Below are 15,988 nucleotides of genomic sequence, written 5' to 3' on the forward strand. Positions count from 1 at the left end.
GGTCGCATCGTCGTAGTCATGCTATCAAAACTAAGGAAAATTTATTGGTCAAAATGTCCAGCGACCCCATTAGTTTTTAAAAAAGTTATGGGACATTTTAAAATTTTGATGGACAATGTCCAGTGTCCTGTGTTTATTTCCGGCCCTGGTCACTGACCATTTGACTAATAAATTTTTTGGGATGTTTTGATAGCTTGACTATGAAGATGCGACACTATTTATGCACACTCCAGTGGACCATGTCCTATAAATTTTCCAGTCAAAGGAGGGGTCACTGGACACATGTCCTATAATATTGTTTTCTTATTTCCGGCCCTACAGGCGTCATTCTTCAATTTCATTCAAATAAGCGTGGGAAATAAGGCGGTGGCACAGGGCAAATGACCAGTTTAAAAATAGCCTGGACCAGTTTAAAAATGAAATCGGAGGGGGGTTCAGTGGGCTAATTTTCGTTCTAATATTTGTAAAAAAAACTATAAAAGGGAAACATTTGGATATTTCCAAGAAATAGCAAACATTGTTTTGCACATCTCTTTAAAATTTCAAGAGATTTGAACCAGTAGTTTCAAAATTAGGGCTAAATAACTGTGTTCCTCCCATAGCCGGTCATGCTTAAAGCTGGCTCCTTGGATTTTTCGAGCGAAAAAGCTCGAAATTACCAACACGCGCTTTTACATAGGAAAAAAATTGTGTGTAAGGCTTCCATAGCGTGTGAAGCCAAAGCGTGATCGAGTGGGCTGTGGTTGTAGCAAGGAAGCTCCGAAGGCAAGAATCAATTTTCCATAACCTTAATCCGTTGCCTACGTTATATCAAGGCCAGAGTACGGCACCCAATTTCCAATAAAAAAACTGGCAATTTAATTCGCCGAATTTTCCTACCAGGAACGCTTTTAGCTGGACCTGTGTGTCGTCATATTATTTGAAATACTTATTTTTCCCGCCCTAGATAGAGCTAAAAGCTCCCTCCGGCGGGATTAGGACGTAGGCAAGGCTTGCAACGGTTTCGCCCTCCGACCCCGTTGCAGACGACGGAGAGCTGAACTTTGTATTTTTGTTGGGAATATGTTCAGCCCTCCGCCGTCGACGTCAATTCCCCCTTCCCTTCGATCCGAGGTTTCTTTTTTCAACGCCGCGGGTCGAGAGAACGGAGATTCCTTTTGATTGCTGAGGAGCACAGTCGCTCCCCGCATATAAACGCGAAGTAATGGAACGCGTGTTTTGTTTTTCGCGACTTCCAATTGGAAAGGAATCGTTTTCTTAATTTTGAAATCAGTAAATAAATTCCTTTATGACGGTTGTATGTTATTAAGATTCCAAGTCGGATTAGGCAGCTTTTAGGCTTACATTTTAGAATCCCTGATTTTATGACTTATAGTTGTCACAAGATCCCCCGACATTTAAGTAGGGCTGATTAACATCCTGTAATGGAATTCCCCGAAACGACCGGCCAAACTTAGCTTTATAAAGGGGGGAACAGTTACACGCTTAATCATATCGTTTAATCTAAAATTATCACTCGATTCTGGAATTTCTGGTTCTTTCTTAAGTTTTTCAGAGGTTATGGTTGGTTTTGTAGTATTAAATTCGCCCAATAATGAAATCCCTTGGTTGAAGTTGGAACCGACAGATTCTGAAAGAGTACAATTAGACTCTCTCGCATATCTGGGGTCATCGGGATCTGATTCAGTATGAATTTCTAATTCTTTCGACTGAGCAATTTCATTAAGAGAATCATGGTTTGTATTTGACCCACTTCGTTCTAGCTGCGAACGTCCTCGTTTGTTGTTTGATTTGGGTTTTATTGGGAGCACAATGTCTGCAACATCAGTTGATCTACTTTCAGACTGAACTTCGCTAGAATCTGATAATTTCGATTCAATGTTTCCCTGATTGGGTTTTCTAGCATTGTCTTTCGTAGAAGCACGTTTCCGCTTACTTGTCGACTGATCGTATTGGTTTTTCCGTTTGGACGAAACATTTTTCGGAATTTTTTGATCAATTCCAGATTTTGATGGATGAAGTCTAGCAATGTGATCTCTTAGTACTTGCTTTAATTTGGCTGCGAAATCACAATAGTACAGTTAAAGGGACGCTCGTCACTGTGAGTAACGATGTGTGTCTTTAAATACCCGCGTGTTCGGGTACGGTAATCGCAAAAATCGCATTTGAAAGGACGCTCATCGTTGTGAGTCGCGACATGTTTCTTTAAATACCAGCTAGTTTGGGTACGAAATTCACAAATATCGCATTTGAAAGGACGATCTTCACTGTGAGTCGCGACATGTTTCTTTAAATCATCCCGTCTTCGGGCACGATATTCGCAAATATCGCATTTAAATTGACGCTCGTCACTGTGAATTAATTTATGATTCTTCAAGTTTGAGCTTATTCCTGTCTGGAAACCGCACTGTTCGCACTTAAACTTCATCTTCCCCTAATGAACCAAAAAGTGATTCTTTAATCACAATATTTCAGGACTCCCTTAAGAGTTGAATGTAAATATTTGAAAGGAAAGATGCGTTATTTTATGGGCATACCGGTTTACCAATGAACATCCAAATGTCTTTTCGATCGAAATCTGCATTCAGTTCCAAATTTTACATCAGTGTACGTGTTGAACTGCAGATACTGAGCGAGCTGAAATAACATAAACATCTTACTAACACGCTGGATATTTACATTAGTTGACTGAGGTATGTTGGCTATTCATGCAGAAATGAGGATATCATAAAACATTCTAATTGTTCAGCTTACCATAAGATTGCGAAAAGGAGGGGTCCAATCCACCTTATTCCCTTTCGCCGGAAGTTAGGCTTAGCTCGGGATTCATGGGGTGAGTAATGGGAAGAAATTGGTCTGTCGTCCGCTACAGTCATAGACATTAGAATTAGAGGACTGCAAAGGCTTTGGGAAAACTCCAACTCCATAGAAAGCCAAGGGACTCCCTCATTTTTGGTCGGAGTTGGGTAAAATAAATAATTTGGCTTTGGGTGGCTTTGGGAATATTATCTCTGAAATGGAACGGAGTCGGAAGGGAGTGGAAATATTTCGAAAACTTATACGGGAGTCGGTCGGGACTGGATTATTGTTGAATTTAGGTGGCTTTGGCTGGCGTTGGCATTTATAGTATCCAAATGGAGTTGGGTGGCATTAGTGATGTTAGTCAATTTTTCCTCTTTCAATTTCCCACGCGATTGTTTTGGCGCAAGCGGGATGCATGAAGTTCAACCCCACACAGACGGCACATGACGGTCGCGGCTGGTACAGCCTCCCTCCGCAAAAAGAATCAAATTCATTGCTGTGCGAGAGAAATCGAAACTAAAACTATTTGTTCTTTTTAAGTTAGATAGTCATAAATTTTTCCGTCGCCTTAGATTAAACGTAAAAAGGAAAACTACAATTATAAACAATGTTCGAGTTTATAATAAAAATAATTGAAACAATGCAGTGAAATAACGTTGGAAAACCTTCATAATATATAAGTTCATAATATACCACACGGCCGGCTGGGAAACGTTGGGGTAAATATAAATGAAAATTGGTTAGGTTAAATGCTTTTTTGTTTGGAATAAGAAAGTTCATTGAAGCTCTGATTGGCTTTGGCAGAGATGGGAAAACTTGTCGGATATCTCATTAGTTTGGTCAAGGATTATAAAAACTTGTCGCATATCTCATTGGCTTTGGCAGGGATTATTAGAAAACTTGTCGGATTTCTCATTGGCTTTGGCAGGGATTGGAAAAATTGTCAAATTTCACATTGGCTTCGGCAGGGATTGGAAATATTATTTAATTTATCAATTGGCTTTGGTAGGGATTGGAAAGATTTTTAAATCTGTCAATCGGCTTTGGCAGGGATTGGAAAGATTTTTAAATCTGTCAATCGGCTTTGGCAGGGATTGGAATTCGTGTGAAACTTCACAATTGGCTTTGGCCGGGATTCTAAAATTTAATGAACTTTAGTGTGGCGTTAGGGAGGAGTTGAAAATATAACAATGGCGTTAGGGTGGCAGTGGCGTTTGTGAAAATTTTACCATTGGAGTTGGCAGGCTTTGGGAATGACTTTTTTCAGTTTGCAGCCCTCTAATTAGAATACTATTAATAACCTAGACACACTTATCGGAAGAGAAACACGCGCTTTTTGGATGCCGATTTTACGCTATTTACCCATTTTATATGCTATGGGGAAAAACAAGACGTTGGCCACCTAGCGGCGTACGGAGAAACTAAAAATCATAATAATTCCAAAAAGGCGGTAAATTTATGTTGCATTTTCTGTATTTTTAAAAGAGAAGGCATAAAAATAGACCAATTATGTTAAGAAAGTTAGGTTTTATTAAGATATAAAAGCATTTGCTATTTATTTATGTTGCATTTTCTGTATTTTTAAAAGAGAAGGCATAAAAAAAGACAAATTATGTTAAGAAAGTTAGGTTTTACTAAGATGTAAAAGCGTTTTCTATTTATTTATGTAAATTTCAATTAAATAAACGCCGGAATTTGGCACATATACAGACAGGTGAAGTAGAATCATAAATAATTACACTTTGCGAGCATGAGGTTTCTTAATGTATGGTGATATACATAAAATAATTATATAATTTTTTTATTTCGACTCTTACAAGTCTGAGGGCTAATTTCATGTCACACAGGTATCGATATTTTACTCTTATTACTACTTTTATAGAAACGACTATACTGTAAATGACTCGCTACCATATAAGCGGTGAACTTAGTACCTAGTAAGTGGTATTCATATTGGATTTGTGTAATTTTTACTAGGAACAATAACTATGTGAGGCCTACCATAAACCACAGAGGCAAGCCTGTTTGTGGTTATTTACTTGTTTTGCATTGGCACAGAAAGTCTACTTGAGACTTGTGTAGACTGAATAGTAAAAGTGAATAATAAGAGTCTCTGAGTTAATTTAACGGCTTGCAATAAAACAGACACACACACAAAAGCTTACATACATATGTAAAATTAGTATGATAAAATAAATTGAATGATGAATTTTATTTGGCCAAATGTTAAAGGAACAATATAAAACTTGACACAAATGTTTAGATAGAAACTAATATTGAGTACCTTTATCATCTATACTAGTATACTCTAACAATTTTTACCAATCCAGACAATTACCAAGTAGTTGTATAAACACTAGATTAAAACACTTATTTTGATAAAAATACTCTGATAATATATGTTAAATGACTCGCTGTCATGCTGCTTCGGACAAGAATCTTTGGACTCAGTCATTTAATCACAAAGAATATTCTGATAGAGTAGTGCTCATCGAGAATAATCAACTAATACTCTTAAAACAACTTTGGTAGGCCTAAATACTCTTAACTCATTCCTATAATAGGTTTATTAAAATGTAGAATTTCGGTAAATAAATCAATAAGAAAACACAACACTACTGGTAAAAAGAACAAACTCTGAAGAATGTCACAATCTGGAAAATTAAGACCAGTTTATCAAGGCTAACGATAGTGAGATTAACGGTAGAGGACAATTAGTTAATGATGACACAATTACTTCGTTTTTTTTAATTAAAAGATTTAATGAATCCAGTTGAAAAGTGTACAAAACGATTGAATAAAGAGTTTAAAAATTTAACACAAAGACACATTACATCGCAATCACGACCCAATATCTCCCAATAACGTCTTATAAATCCCAGATTATTGTCTTTCTTTAACCACGAAATTGTTGTTGCCAAGAAGTAAATACCTTTAAGAATATTTAAAAAGACCAGCTTTGTTAATACTATTTGAAATGGGAATTCTGAGGGTATCGGTGTATTGGAGTAGCTCATTGATACTAATTTATCGATGTTGTCATCGGTTGATGATGTAACTAGGCTCCCAGCATGATGGTATCATCTCAACGCTTTGATAAAACGAATTGATACGATTTATTTTACTTTTCGTCAACACAAAAACCACTAAAAACATTTACAACGAAATTAATAGAGAAACTCTAAGGAAAAACCTACCTTACCAATTTACCAAGTAGTTAAGCCTTTGACAAGGGCAGTAGCACTAACTTGAAAAGAGTTGATTTTGCTTTATAATAAATTATATATTTCTCTCTCTCTCTTTAAGGAGAAAATCTAAAGTTGCTTACCATTTATTTTCTTTTATCTTGAACATTAATAATTTAATTTACTTAAAAAAGTAAATAATAATGCCCTACCGTATAATTAAACTGTATTTTTTTTACACTCTCGGCATTTTTCGTTCGTGACGCTGGTGCGCATGACTTAAATAAGTTAACCAATCATATTCCAGCATTAAATTAAAAAATATATTTTAGTTACCGCCGCCGCCGCAGAGTGTCGCATGGCCTTTTTTTCCCCATATGACGTAAAATACATAAATGCTGTGACGTCAGCAACAATCGGCCTCAATTGCGGGAATTCAACAGTGACTCTATGTATCTCTATGGCCGGGAGTGTGGCGCACTCCTGTAAACCAAGCTTCTGGGTTTGAGGAAATATGCCCTGTGGCCGCCGGAGGTGACTTGACCCCCACACCCCTTTCGTCACCTTCCAAGTAAACCTCATTTCCTTCCCTGATTATTCACATACTGAAACCTGAATAATCGCATCCTTGTCGCTGACCCATGGACCCAATTTACATTGAAACCTCCTAATTAAAAAAAAAAATAAATTAAAAATGCTTAAACTCCAATAAACGTCGCAATTAAAGTAGATTATTTAAATCCGTTTCAGAAACTAAATAAACCTAACTAAACTACCCTCCCTCGTTACAACTTAAATTTAATTACAAAAAACCTGAAATTAACTTAAAAACAGGCATTTTATTGAGTGAGAACCAAGATATCAATTAACACGAAACTACATGAAAAGGCGCGAAATTCGATCATATTGGGTAAAACAGTAAATATAAGGTAAAAATAAAATGAACTATACTAAAATATATTTTAGATTAAAATTTGATCACTGAAACGGTCCTAAGACAATATACAGAATGCAAAATTATCCTAATGAACGTATGATAAAATAACAGGGTTAGCGACAATTATTCAGTCTGTTGAAACTTTGGTTGAAACCATGTAGTACATGAGCTGATGACGAAGTTAAAGTAATTAAAGGCGCAAATGACGATCCAGGACATTTAGCAAGTACTACGTCAAAACCTGAAGAAACTTCAGACAATTTAAGTGGGCCCGGGTAATGAAAGCTCCGAGGGGACTGATAACGGAAATGGAAATTGCTCGAAAGAAAAAACCTCAAACGTATGGAAACAAGTTTGGAACAATTCGAAAAACGTATCCAAAATTTATTATGGCTTATTTTAGCATCGACTATGTGAATTTTATTACATTTAATATAAAATTAGTTCTGAAAATGGTGGTGTTACAACTGGGTATAGTGCACCAAGAGTCTTGTCTCAGAAAATGAGCGGCGCTTCCGTTAATACAATTTCTAATGGAGAAATTTAATGGATTGTTACATACACAGTGTCGGCCCATTCATTAAACAAGCCGATGAAATATGGTTATTGTCCTACACATTTAAAATGTAAATCCATCCATTCATGTGACTTCTAAGTTTAAGTACTATCAAATGACACTTCTGTCTGCATATATATAGTCCCACCGATCACACTTGAGGCGTTTTTCACCATTGTATCATCAAATTACTCAAACGATTACTAGCATATTCGCGCTAATTAAATTCTGTGGGGTTTTTCACCACTGTGAATAAATTGATGTCTGATAAAATTATTCTTCTGCGTGCTTGCATAGTCACACTGATCACATTTGAAGAGTTTTTCACCACTGTGAATGCGTTGATGATTGATCAAAGCATTCTTCCACGTACTTGCATAGTCACACTGATCACATACGAAGGGTTTTTCACCACTGTGAACGCGTTGATGTACGATCAAATTATTCTTACACGTACTTGCATAGTCACACTGATCACATACGAAGGGTTTTTCACCTCTGTGAATGCGTTGATGTTTGATCAAATTATTCTTCTGCGTGCTTGCATAGTCACACTGATCACATACGAAGGGTTTTTCACCTCTGTGAATGCGTTGATGTCTGATTAATGAAATCTTCCACGTACTTGCATAGTCACACCGATCACATTTGAAGGGTTTTTCACCACTGTGATTGCGTTGATGTGCGATCAAACTAATCTTCTGTGTACATTTATAGTCACAGCGAGTACATTTGAAGGGTTTTTCGCCGCTATGAATGCGTTGATGCACGATCCAATTACCCTTCCGCGTGCTTGCAAAGTCACACTGATTACATCTGAAGGGTTTTTCACCACTGTGAACGAGTTGATGTCTGATCAAATTTCTCTTATACTTGTGTGCATAGTCACACTGATCACATTTGTGTTTTTCTTCGTTACCCTTTCTAACGTGACGTTGCAGATCCCTTTCATATTCAGTAGAACACTTTAACCGAAGTTTCTTCTTGAATTTACCTATATAATATATATAAAAGAAATATAAAAACGACATAACTTATAATTTAGTATCAAAAATACAGTAACATTCAAGCGAACTTTAAAAAAAAAACGTAATGCTGAGGCCTCGAAAACTCAGTGTTAAAGAAAAGAAACAGTGCTGATGAGTAAACGAGCATATCAACAAAAAGGGGATGAAGATTAACTTAAATGGTGAGGAGAAACCTTGGCTCGAAACCAGAGAGAGTGGTAACTTATCGAAAGGGTTAAACTGGTCCATAAGTTATCGTTTGCTTTATAAAGAAAGACGGTAAAATTTTAACTTAACCACCTTGTTTTTTATTAGCACGAGGGGAATTCGCGAAACATCCGCCGCTTTTCGTTCAAGGTTTGATGACACCTACGACTAATCACCTATTTAGATATCGCGCTCTCATAGACGGCACGAGGTTGGCATAAACCCTTTAGACGAAAGTTATCACTTGCGATAACTCGCTTAAAAAGTTAGAGTTGTTTCTATTTTTTTTTTTTTTAAGTTTTCAAATACTATGTAACGATGCTTTAATAGTGGTTAATCATTAAGCTCAGATGTTACGGATCCAGAATAGTATGTTCTTACCGAAGAACTCAATCAAACCAGTTTTAAAACTTCCCAATAGTGTTACCGATATAAACCAGGCAGCTCGGTCAAATTCGGAAAAAATAAACATGAACAAAGAAACAACTTTCGAAACTATATTTAGATTAAAATTTGATCACTGAAACGGTCCTAAGACAATATACGGAATGCAAACGTATCCCAATGAACGCATGATAAAATATACGCGACAATATGAACAAACAGTAAAATTCTGCAATTAAACCTCTATACGTGAATACACCTAATAAATACTGAAAACACAACAAGCTTGATTTCAACGGTAAAGTCAGGGTTAGCGACAATTTTCCTGTCTCTGTTGAAACCATCCAGTACCTGAGCTGATGACGAAGTTAAAGTAATTAAAGACGCAAATGACGATCCATGACATTTAGCAAGTACTACGTCAAAACCTGAAGAAACTTTAGACAATTTAAGTGGTAATGAAAGCTCCGAGGGGACTGATAACGGAAATGGAAATCGCTCGAAAGAAGAAAAGCTCAAAGGTTTGGAAACAAGTTTGGAACAATTCGAAAAACGTATCCAAAATTTATTAAGGCTTATTTTAGCATCGTCTTTGTGAATTTTATTACATTTAATATAAAATTACTTCTGAAAATGGTGGCGTTACAACTGGGTGTAGTGCACCAAGAGTCTTCCGGCGCTTCCGTTAATACAATTTCTAATGGAGAAATTTAATGGACTGTTACATACACAGTGTCGGCCCATTCATAACGCAAGCCGATGAAATATGGTTATTGTCCTACACACTTAAAATGTAAATCCATCTATTCATTCATGTGACTTCTAAGTTTAAGTACTATCAAATGACACTTCTGTCTGCATATATATAGTCCCACCGATCACACTTGAGGCGTTTTTCACCATTGTATCATCAAATTACTCAAACGATTACTAGCATATTCGCACTAATTAAATTCTGCGGGTGAACAAATTGATGTCTGATAAAATTATTCTTCCACGTACTTGCATAGTCACACTGATCACATTTGAAGGGTTTTTCACCTCTGTGAATAAGTTCATGTCTGATCAATGAACTCTTCTGCGTACTTGCATAGTCACACTGATCACATTTGAAGGGTTTTTCGCCACTGTGAATGCGTTGGTGTTTGATCAAATTATTCTTCCACGTACTTGCATAGTCACACCGATCACATACGAAGCGTTTTTCTTCGTTACCCTTCTTAATATGACGTTGTGGACCCCTTTTATATTCATCAGAATATTTGATCCGAGTTGACCGTTTCTTCCTGAATTTCCCCACAGAAATTTCTTAATGAAATATAACAACGACACACACGTCATTTACAATATAGTATCAAAAATACAGTAACATTCAAGCGCACTACGAAAACTCATTGTTTTTTTAAAGTATGAGTAAACGACCTTAAAAACAACAAGTTGGGAAACCAAAATAGAACTCTACGAGTCGAGACGTTGTTCTTAATTAAATATAATTTATATTGATTATTTTTATCGTCAGTAATTTAGCTTAGTATTAGTTTTGTCATTCTAAAAACATTATTCCTAAAATCATTTTAAACATAGCTATTGTTGACGTTTGAATTCAAGGGTATGCCTCTTTAACAATTTTTTGGAAATTTAGGGTATATAAGGCGATTGATTCAAAATAAATAATAAGAAAACCCGCAACAGCGTGAACGCGGTGACAGACACGTCCAGTGTAATACCTCTCCGTGACGACATCGCCAAACGGAGAGGTAAAAAGGGGATGAACATAAATTGAATTGAGAAACCTAGGCTCGAAAGGACGTAGTTTCAAATTACACGGATGTTCGGAGAATCAAATGCTAATTACTGATGCTGCGTGCAGACAAGCTACCATTTTCTTTCGTTCTGGCACCCACTCTCTGTTGTGACATATAGTTTTCACTTGTTTCTCTGCCTAGCAAAAGGCACCCTGAGTACAACTACATCTTCTTCTACTTCTGATAGAACGTTGTCTTCGTAAAACTCACCAAATAATTTCCCTAGCCAGATTATTTAACTCAAAGCGAGATAAATGTAGAAGGGCAGCTATTCACTCTCAGATTAAAACTCGTGTAAGAGGGGTTACTCGAAACGAAACCCTGTCGATATCTAGTTCGACAACTTCTGACAGAATACCATTTTTGTGATTTTCGAGACCGAGAGAGATGTCGATCGACAACTCTCTTTCGAAGCTTACAGAATAGGCACCCTGGTGTTGTTAAGTAAAAGTCGTACCTGATTGATACTCAATGCCCCGGCCTAACCGTCCCCGAATAAATGTTGCAGGGACGTTAAAGAAATTGGTTTTAATCCGCGGAAATCTTGAAAAAATGGCGGCTAGAAATGTGAAGTTTCTTAGTGTAATTTGTAAATGCATTGATTTTCACCAAATTAATTTCTTGCGTGCTTCCAAAGGAACACTAATCTCATTTTAGGGGGTTTTCTGGTTCTCGTTTTAATGGGGCGTTACAAATTTCATCCTTACTAAGTTTGATACTGAATTAATTTAGCCTGGATGAAGAAAAACATTTCACGGTAGAATTAGAACGATTAGAACGATGTACTCATCACATAAAGTTTGCAAAAAAAGGCAAATACGTAGAATTGTGTAGACGCACTTGAAAAGAACAGAATGCCAAGTTGTACGAAGAAGCAATGTCGAAGAAAAGTAAAGGCTTTGATCACGTGAATCAGCGTATGCTTCAATAATATAAGCAGTATAACTACACTAAAGTGCGCAACTATATGGCGTCATGCCACTGTTATTAAGTATTTACAACCACAACGATTGAAAATAAGCATCGCTTAGGGGGCTTTCGACCCAAGATTAGTTTTCATCTAAGTTTAAAGCGGAATTACGTCCAAAAGCAGGGAAGCCGTGTTTCCATCATTCGCGTTTCTCGGAGGGCGAAAAACTACATTCGGATTGTATTACGAGCAGTTAAATGAAATACGCGACTAGACTTTACACCGAGAAGGCGGAAATAGTGGTTTAGAAATATGATATCTCAATCTAGGTACTCAAGACTATTAAAGAATGAAATGACTTACCTGCAATTTCCGAACGAGGCGATGAGGTTTTACCTTCTGGATTCTTTGGAGCGACATCTTGTAATGTCTCCGTGTTGGACACCGAACTATCATGATGAACTGCAATTGGAACTTCGGGTAAATCGCTTTCCATAGAGACGGGGTTCAATTCTGATAGTTCAATTGGGTTGCGTTCTACTTCAGGAACAAACACTGGCACACTCAATGAACTCGGATCGACAAACAATATATCACTTTGATTTTGTCTATCACTTTTCTTTGCATCTGTCACGGCGATTTCGGATTGGTTTTCATCAAGTTCGTTTTCTACGTCTAATTCTAGTGAATCGCTTTCGACATTTGCATCAAGAGAAAGATCCAAATGTTTTTCGGATTCAACATTCAATTCAGGAACACGAAATTTGTTCGATCGAGTTGAATTATCCTCAGTGTCCCCCTCTGTCGAGACACTTGGCGATTTACGATAAGAATCGTTAATGGTACTATTGTTATCAAGAGGTTCTCGTGGCGAATCGCTTTCAGTGTTCGTGTCAGGGGACATTTCGAATGGGTTTTCAACCTTAATTTTAGGTGAATGCGCACATAGAGGCAAACTGTCACTGTAGTTTAGTTTAGGGACACACGGATTCGAATTTCGCGTTATAAACCCCATATTTTCAGTATTTTTCAAGGTAGTTTCGGTGTTTGTATTGCCAACCTCAGAAACAGGTGATTCTTGACTAATATTTTCTTTACACAGGTTGCCTTGGACATTGTGCATCACAACTGGAAGGGTTAACTCATGGCCATTAATTCCAGAATCATTTTCAACGGGTTCAGTTTTCACTAATTCATCGTTAGGAAATTGAAGTATTCCACTTTTCTCCTATTTTTTTAAACAATTAACAATAACTTTCATTCTTAAAGTAATTCTCTTTCCAATCGAGTATGAAAGTGAAGAATGTTGCATACCATCAGGTCTTTGATTCTCCTTTCCAAGTCTTTAATGACCCTATTGAGTCTTTCAATTTCGTCTATTTGCTTATTTATCGTTAATGATGTTTTCACTCTCTCTTTTGCCATTTTTGAAATTAAAACATTACACTAAACAAAATGAGATTCCATTACAAAACCATCTTCGGACTTTCTTTGGCTAAACGTATTTTAAAGGGGCAAGCGAGAAAAAGCGGAAGATAATGACACGCAAGAAGGGGATCAGCAACAAAGGCCCTCGTCGGGTTTCTTTGTTAATAAAGAAACGAAGGACGTGTTGCCAATCCCCTTAGCTTTGTGCCAATCCTGATAGGTGTTTTCACCAATAACCTTAATTAATTAACCCACTCATAGAGTTTGGTTCTATTTTAAGGGACACCTCATTCAACAACTGTCCATTAAAATTTTCTCATATCTCTGTGCTTTATTTCACACTGCCAAAAAAATTCCTATGCTTTGAAAAATACCTTTTCTTCCAGTTTCTTAATTCGATCATCTCTAGCTTTTACTTCATTGATTAGATCATCTTTGCTCAAGTGATCATAGTTACATTCTTCCTCGTGGTCCATTTCCTAAAAACAAAGGTTTCGTCTTCTTCAGTTTGTCTTAAACGTGCAATATTCCAATAATTGCGCAAATACCTCTTTAATCGCCAATCTTTGAAGATTTACTAAACTCATTTCGGAATTTTGTAACGAGAGTTGGTGAGATTGTAAATCTTCCCTAAGATAAAATAATTTTTCAAACTGAAGGTAAATCAAAAACGGACAAGTTAAGTTTCCCCATAAATTGCAGCTTTCGCTATAAAAAGCTAAGAAAAACATAGCGATGCTTAAATTGTGACACTTTTGTTCAAGACTAGGGATTTTCTCAAGCACATTTTCTGAATACAACTACAACTAGCTTCGTATAAATTATTTACTCTGCTAGCATTTTTTATTTTTTAAACAGCAAGAAAGATCTATTTCTTTTCAAGGCATAATAGTTTCAATAGGTTTGGATCCGTTATGCCTTGTTGACACGATCCAAGTTGCATTATATTCATCACTTACCAGTTTAAACGTTCCACCACAACACGGCATTCTTTAACAAATTCCATCACTTTTTGTACAGTTTCCCTGTTAAGATAATATACGTAACATTTTAATAATAATAAAAAGTATGGCCATAAACAAAGATCTAGTGTTACCAAGGGTGTTTCCCTCAGTTTAATATACATTCTTACCAGGCAAGGCTTATATTAACGTTGTTTTGGTTTCACAGTTACTCACACCGTTCTGTTTTTGGGGTTAAAAAAGAGAAAAAGCTTCAACTTTTATTAAGAGCTTTTCTTGTATATAGATACTCTTTTTAATAATCAATAAAAATACATTAAAGCCTTTAAAGGAGGAACCGTTACCGTAACAAAGGAATTCACTTATCACTACAAAGTACAAACGCCAAAAAAAAGGGAACGTCTAGCAGACAGCTTTTCCTAACCGCCGTCAATCAGTCTGGGAAATAAGGATTTTTTTAAACTAGTCCTTGGGAGTACAGAAGGATTTTTTAAAACTGGACACTGGGCCAGCCACCCCCCCCCCTGGTCTGGAATAAATAAACTGATCCATGACCATTGACCAGAACGCGTCGTCTGCTAAATTAAAGAAGTGGATAATTGAAATAGTTGAGATAATATCTGGACTCTGGTTACCCAGTTACACATGAATTTTATTAGTGGTCAAGTACACCACTGACCCCCCTCCGATTTAGTTTTTAAACGGGTCCTGGCATTTTTTAAACTGGTCCTGGCAATTTTTAAACTGGTCCTGGAAATTTTTAAACTGGTCCTGGCATTTTTTAAACTGGTCCTGGCAATTTTTAAACTGGTCCTGGCAATTTTTAAACTGGTCCTGGCAATTTTTAAACTGGTCCTGGCAATTTTTAAACTGGTCCTAGCAATTTTTAAACTGGTCCTGGCAATTTTTAAACTGGTCCTGGCAATTTTTAAACTGGTCCTGGCAATTTTTAAACTGGTCCTGGCAATTTTTAAACTGGTCCTGACAATTTTTAAACTGGTCCTGACAATTTTTAAACTGGTCCTGGCATTTTTTAAACTGGTCCTGGCATTTTTTAAACTGGTCCTGGCAATTTTTAAACTGGTCCTGACCATTTTTAAACTGGTCATTTGCCCTATGCCACCGCCTTACTTCCCACGCTGCTTGGTACCAGTGACCCCCCCCTAGTGTCCGAGATAATAAACTGGTTTCCGGACTGGCCCCCCACCTTTGTTCTTAATTAATAAACTGGTAACCCTCACTTCTTAAATTTTAAAACTAGTCCGAGCAATTAATAAACTGGTTTTGAACAAGAGGAAGTGTGCTGAAGACTACTGTCACTGCTGTGGAGTGAACTGTGGTTCTCTAGAAGTAGCAGTATCATGTCGAGAAAATATCGGAGATTCTGCCAGACTTGGACCGCAAAAACTATCTATAACAATTTTCAAAAGCGAGGGGTGGGCGTGATAAACATTCGAAGGTCTATAGGATGTGCAACTCGCTGTACTAAAAATAGTCTGGAGGATAGCTGAAATAATCATGCACTTTTTCAAGAAAGCATGAAACTTGGTATAAAGTTAGTTTGAAGTATATTTAAGGCTCTTTCAGACGATCCAACTTTTTGCCTCAGCTTGACGGGTCAACTCGAGTTGAATCAAGTAGTTGGATCGTGTCATAGCCGCCTTTATTATTAAAGCCCGTGCTTGGTCCCCAGAGAGAGGGGGATATTTTACTTACTCCTAGCCGAACTTTAGTTCTTTCGTACGCCGTTGGATGGCGTTTTATGGACTACAACTCGAGGGGGTGCTTAATAAAGGTTCAAGTAG

At 37.0% G+C, this 15,988-nt stretch overlaps 2 protein-coding genes and 1 long non-coding RNA gene across 5 annotated transcripts; all 3 read right to left on the reverse strand.

Moving 5' to 3' along the window:
• Positions 1-1,519: 1,519 nt before the first annotated feature.
• Positions 1,520-2,873, reverse strand: LOC149679412 (uncharacterized). Of its 2 annotated transcripts, XM_089835207.1 has the most exons (3): positions 2,755-2,873; positions 2,538-2,637; positions 1,520-2,434 (listed from the first exon to the last, which is right to left on the reverse strand). In XM_089835207.1, the coding sequence occupies exons 2-3, from the start codon at positions 2,553-2,555 to the stop codon at positions 2,051-2,053; spliced, it is 402 nt and encodes a 133-aa protein (XP_089691333.1). In that variant the 5' UTR covers positions 2,556-2,637; positions 2,755-2,873; the 3' UTR covers positions 1,520-2,050. The 2 variants fall into 2 exon arrangements, with proteins under 2 accessions (XP_089691333.1, XP_089691332.1); XM_089835206.1 differs by lacking the exon at positions 2,755-2,873 and having other exon boundaries at positions 2,538-2,716.
• Positions 2,874-5,539: 2,666 nt separating this feature from the next.
• On the reverse strand, positions 5,540-6,313 carry LOC149679413 (uncharacterized). Its single transcript, XR_016365767.1, has 2 exons — positions 6,131-6,313; positions 5,540-6,049 (listed from the first exon to the last, which is right to left on the reverse strand). It is a non-coding gene; the product is annotated as an uncharacterized LOC149679413 (long non-coding RNA).
• A 353-nt stretch (positions 6,314-6,666) lies between these two features.
• Positions 6,667-15,984, reverse strand: LOC149679414 (uncharacterized). Of its 2 annotated transcripts, XM_089835157.1 has the most exons (7): positions 14,354-15,984; positions 14,181-14,246; positions 13,770-13,851; positions 13,596-13,700; positions 13,108-13,239; positions 12,157-13,021; positions 6,667-8,474 (listed from the first exon to the last, which is right to left on the reverse strand). In XM_089835157.1, exons 2-7 carry the CDS (start codon positions 14,225-14,227, stop codon positions 7,702-7,704), a joined length of 2,004 nt encoding a protein of 667 aa, XP_089691283.1. In that variant the 5' UTR covers positions 14,228-14,246; positions 14,354-15,984; the 3' UTR covers positions 6,667-7,701. The 2 variants fall into 2 exon arrangements, with proteins under 2 accessions (XP_089691283.1, XP_089691282.1); XM_089835156.1 differs by having other exon boundaries at positions 14,181-15,984.
• Positions 15,985-15,988: the final 4 nt, after the last annotated feature.

This window comes from Phalangium opilio, unplaced genomic scaffold (genome assembly GCF_054372755.1).
Source record: "Phalangium opilio isolate 3A_F unplaced genomic scaffold, DU_Popi_V2 ptg000041l_1, whole genome shotgun sequence".
Classification (NCBI taxonomy): domain Eukaryota; kingdom Metazoa; phylum Arthropoda; class Arachnida; order Opiliones; family Phalangiidae; genus Phalangium; species Phalangium opilio.

Excerpts from the sequence above, each read along its gene's own strand:
- LOC149679414 (XM_089835156.1), bottom strand. The coding sequence starts at position 14,347 with ATGTATATTAAACTGAGGGAAACACCCTTGGTAACACTAGATCTTTGT. Across the intron at positions 13,852-14,180 it reads GTGGTGGAACGTTTAAACTG|GGAAGATTTACAATCTCACC; the intron begins GTAAGTGATGAA and ends ATTTTATCTTAG. Across the intron at positions 13,240-13,595 it reads TTAAGAAACTGGAAGAAAAG|TGTAATGTTTTAATTTCAAA; the intron begins GTATTTTTCAAA and ends CATTTTGTTTAG.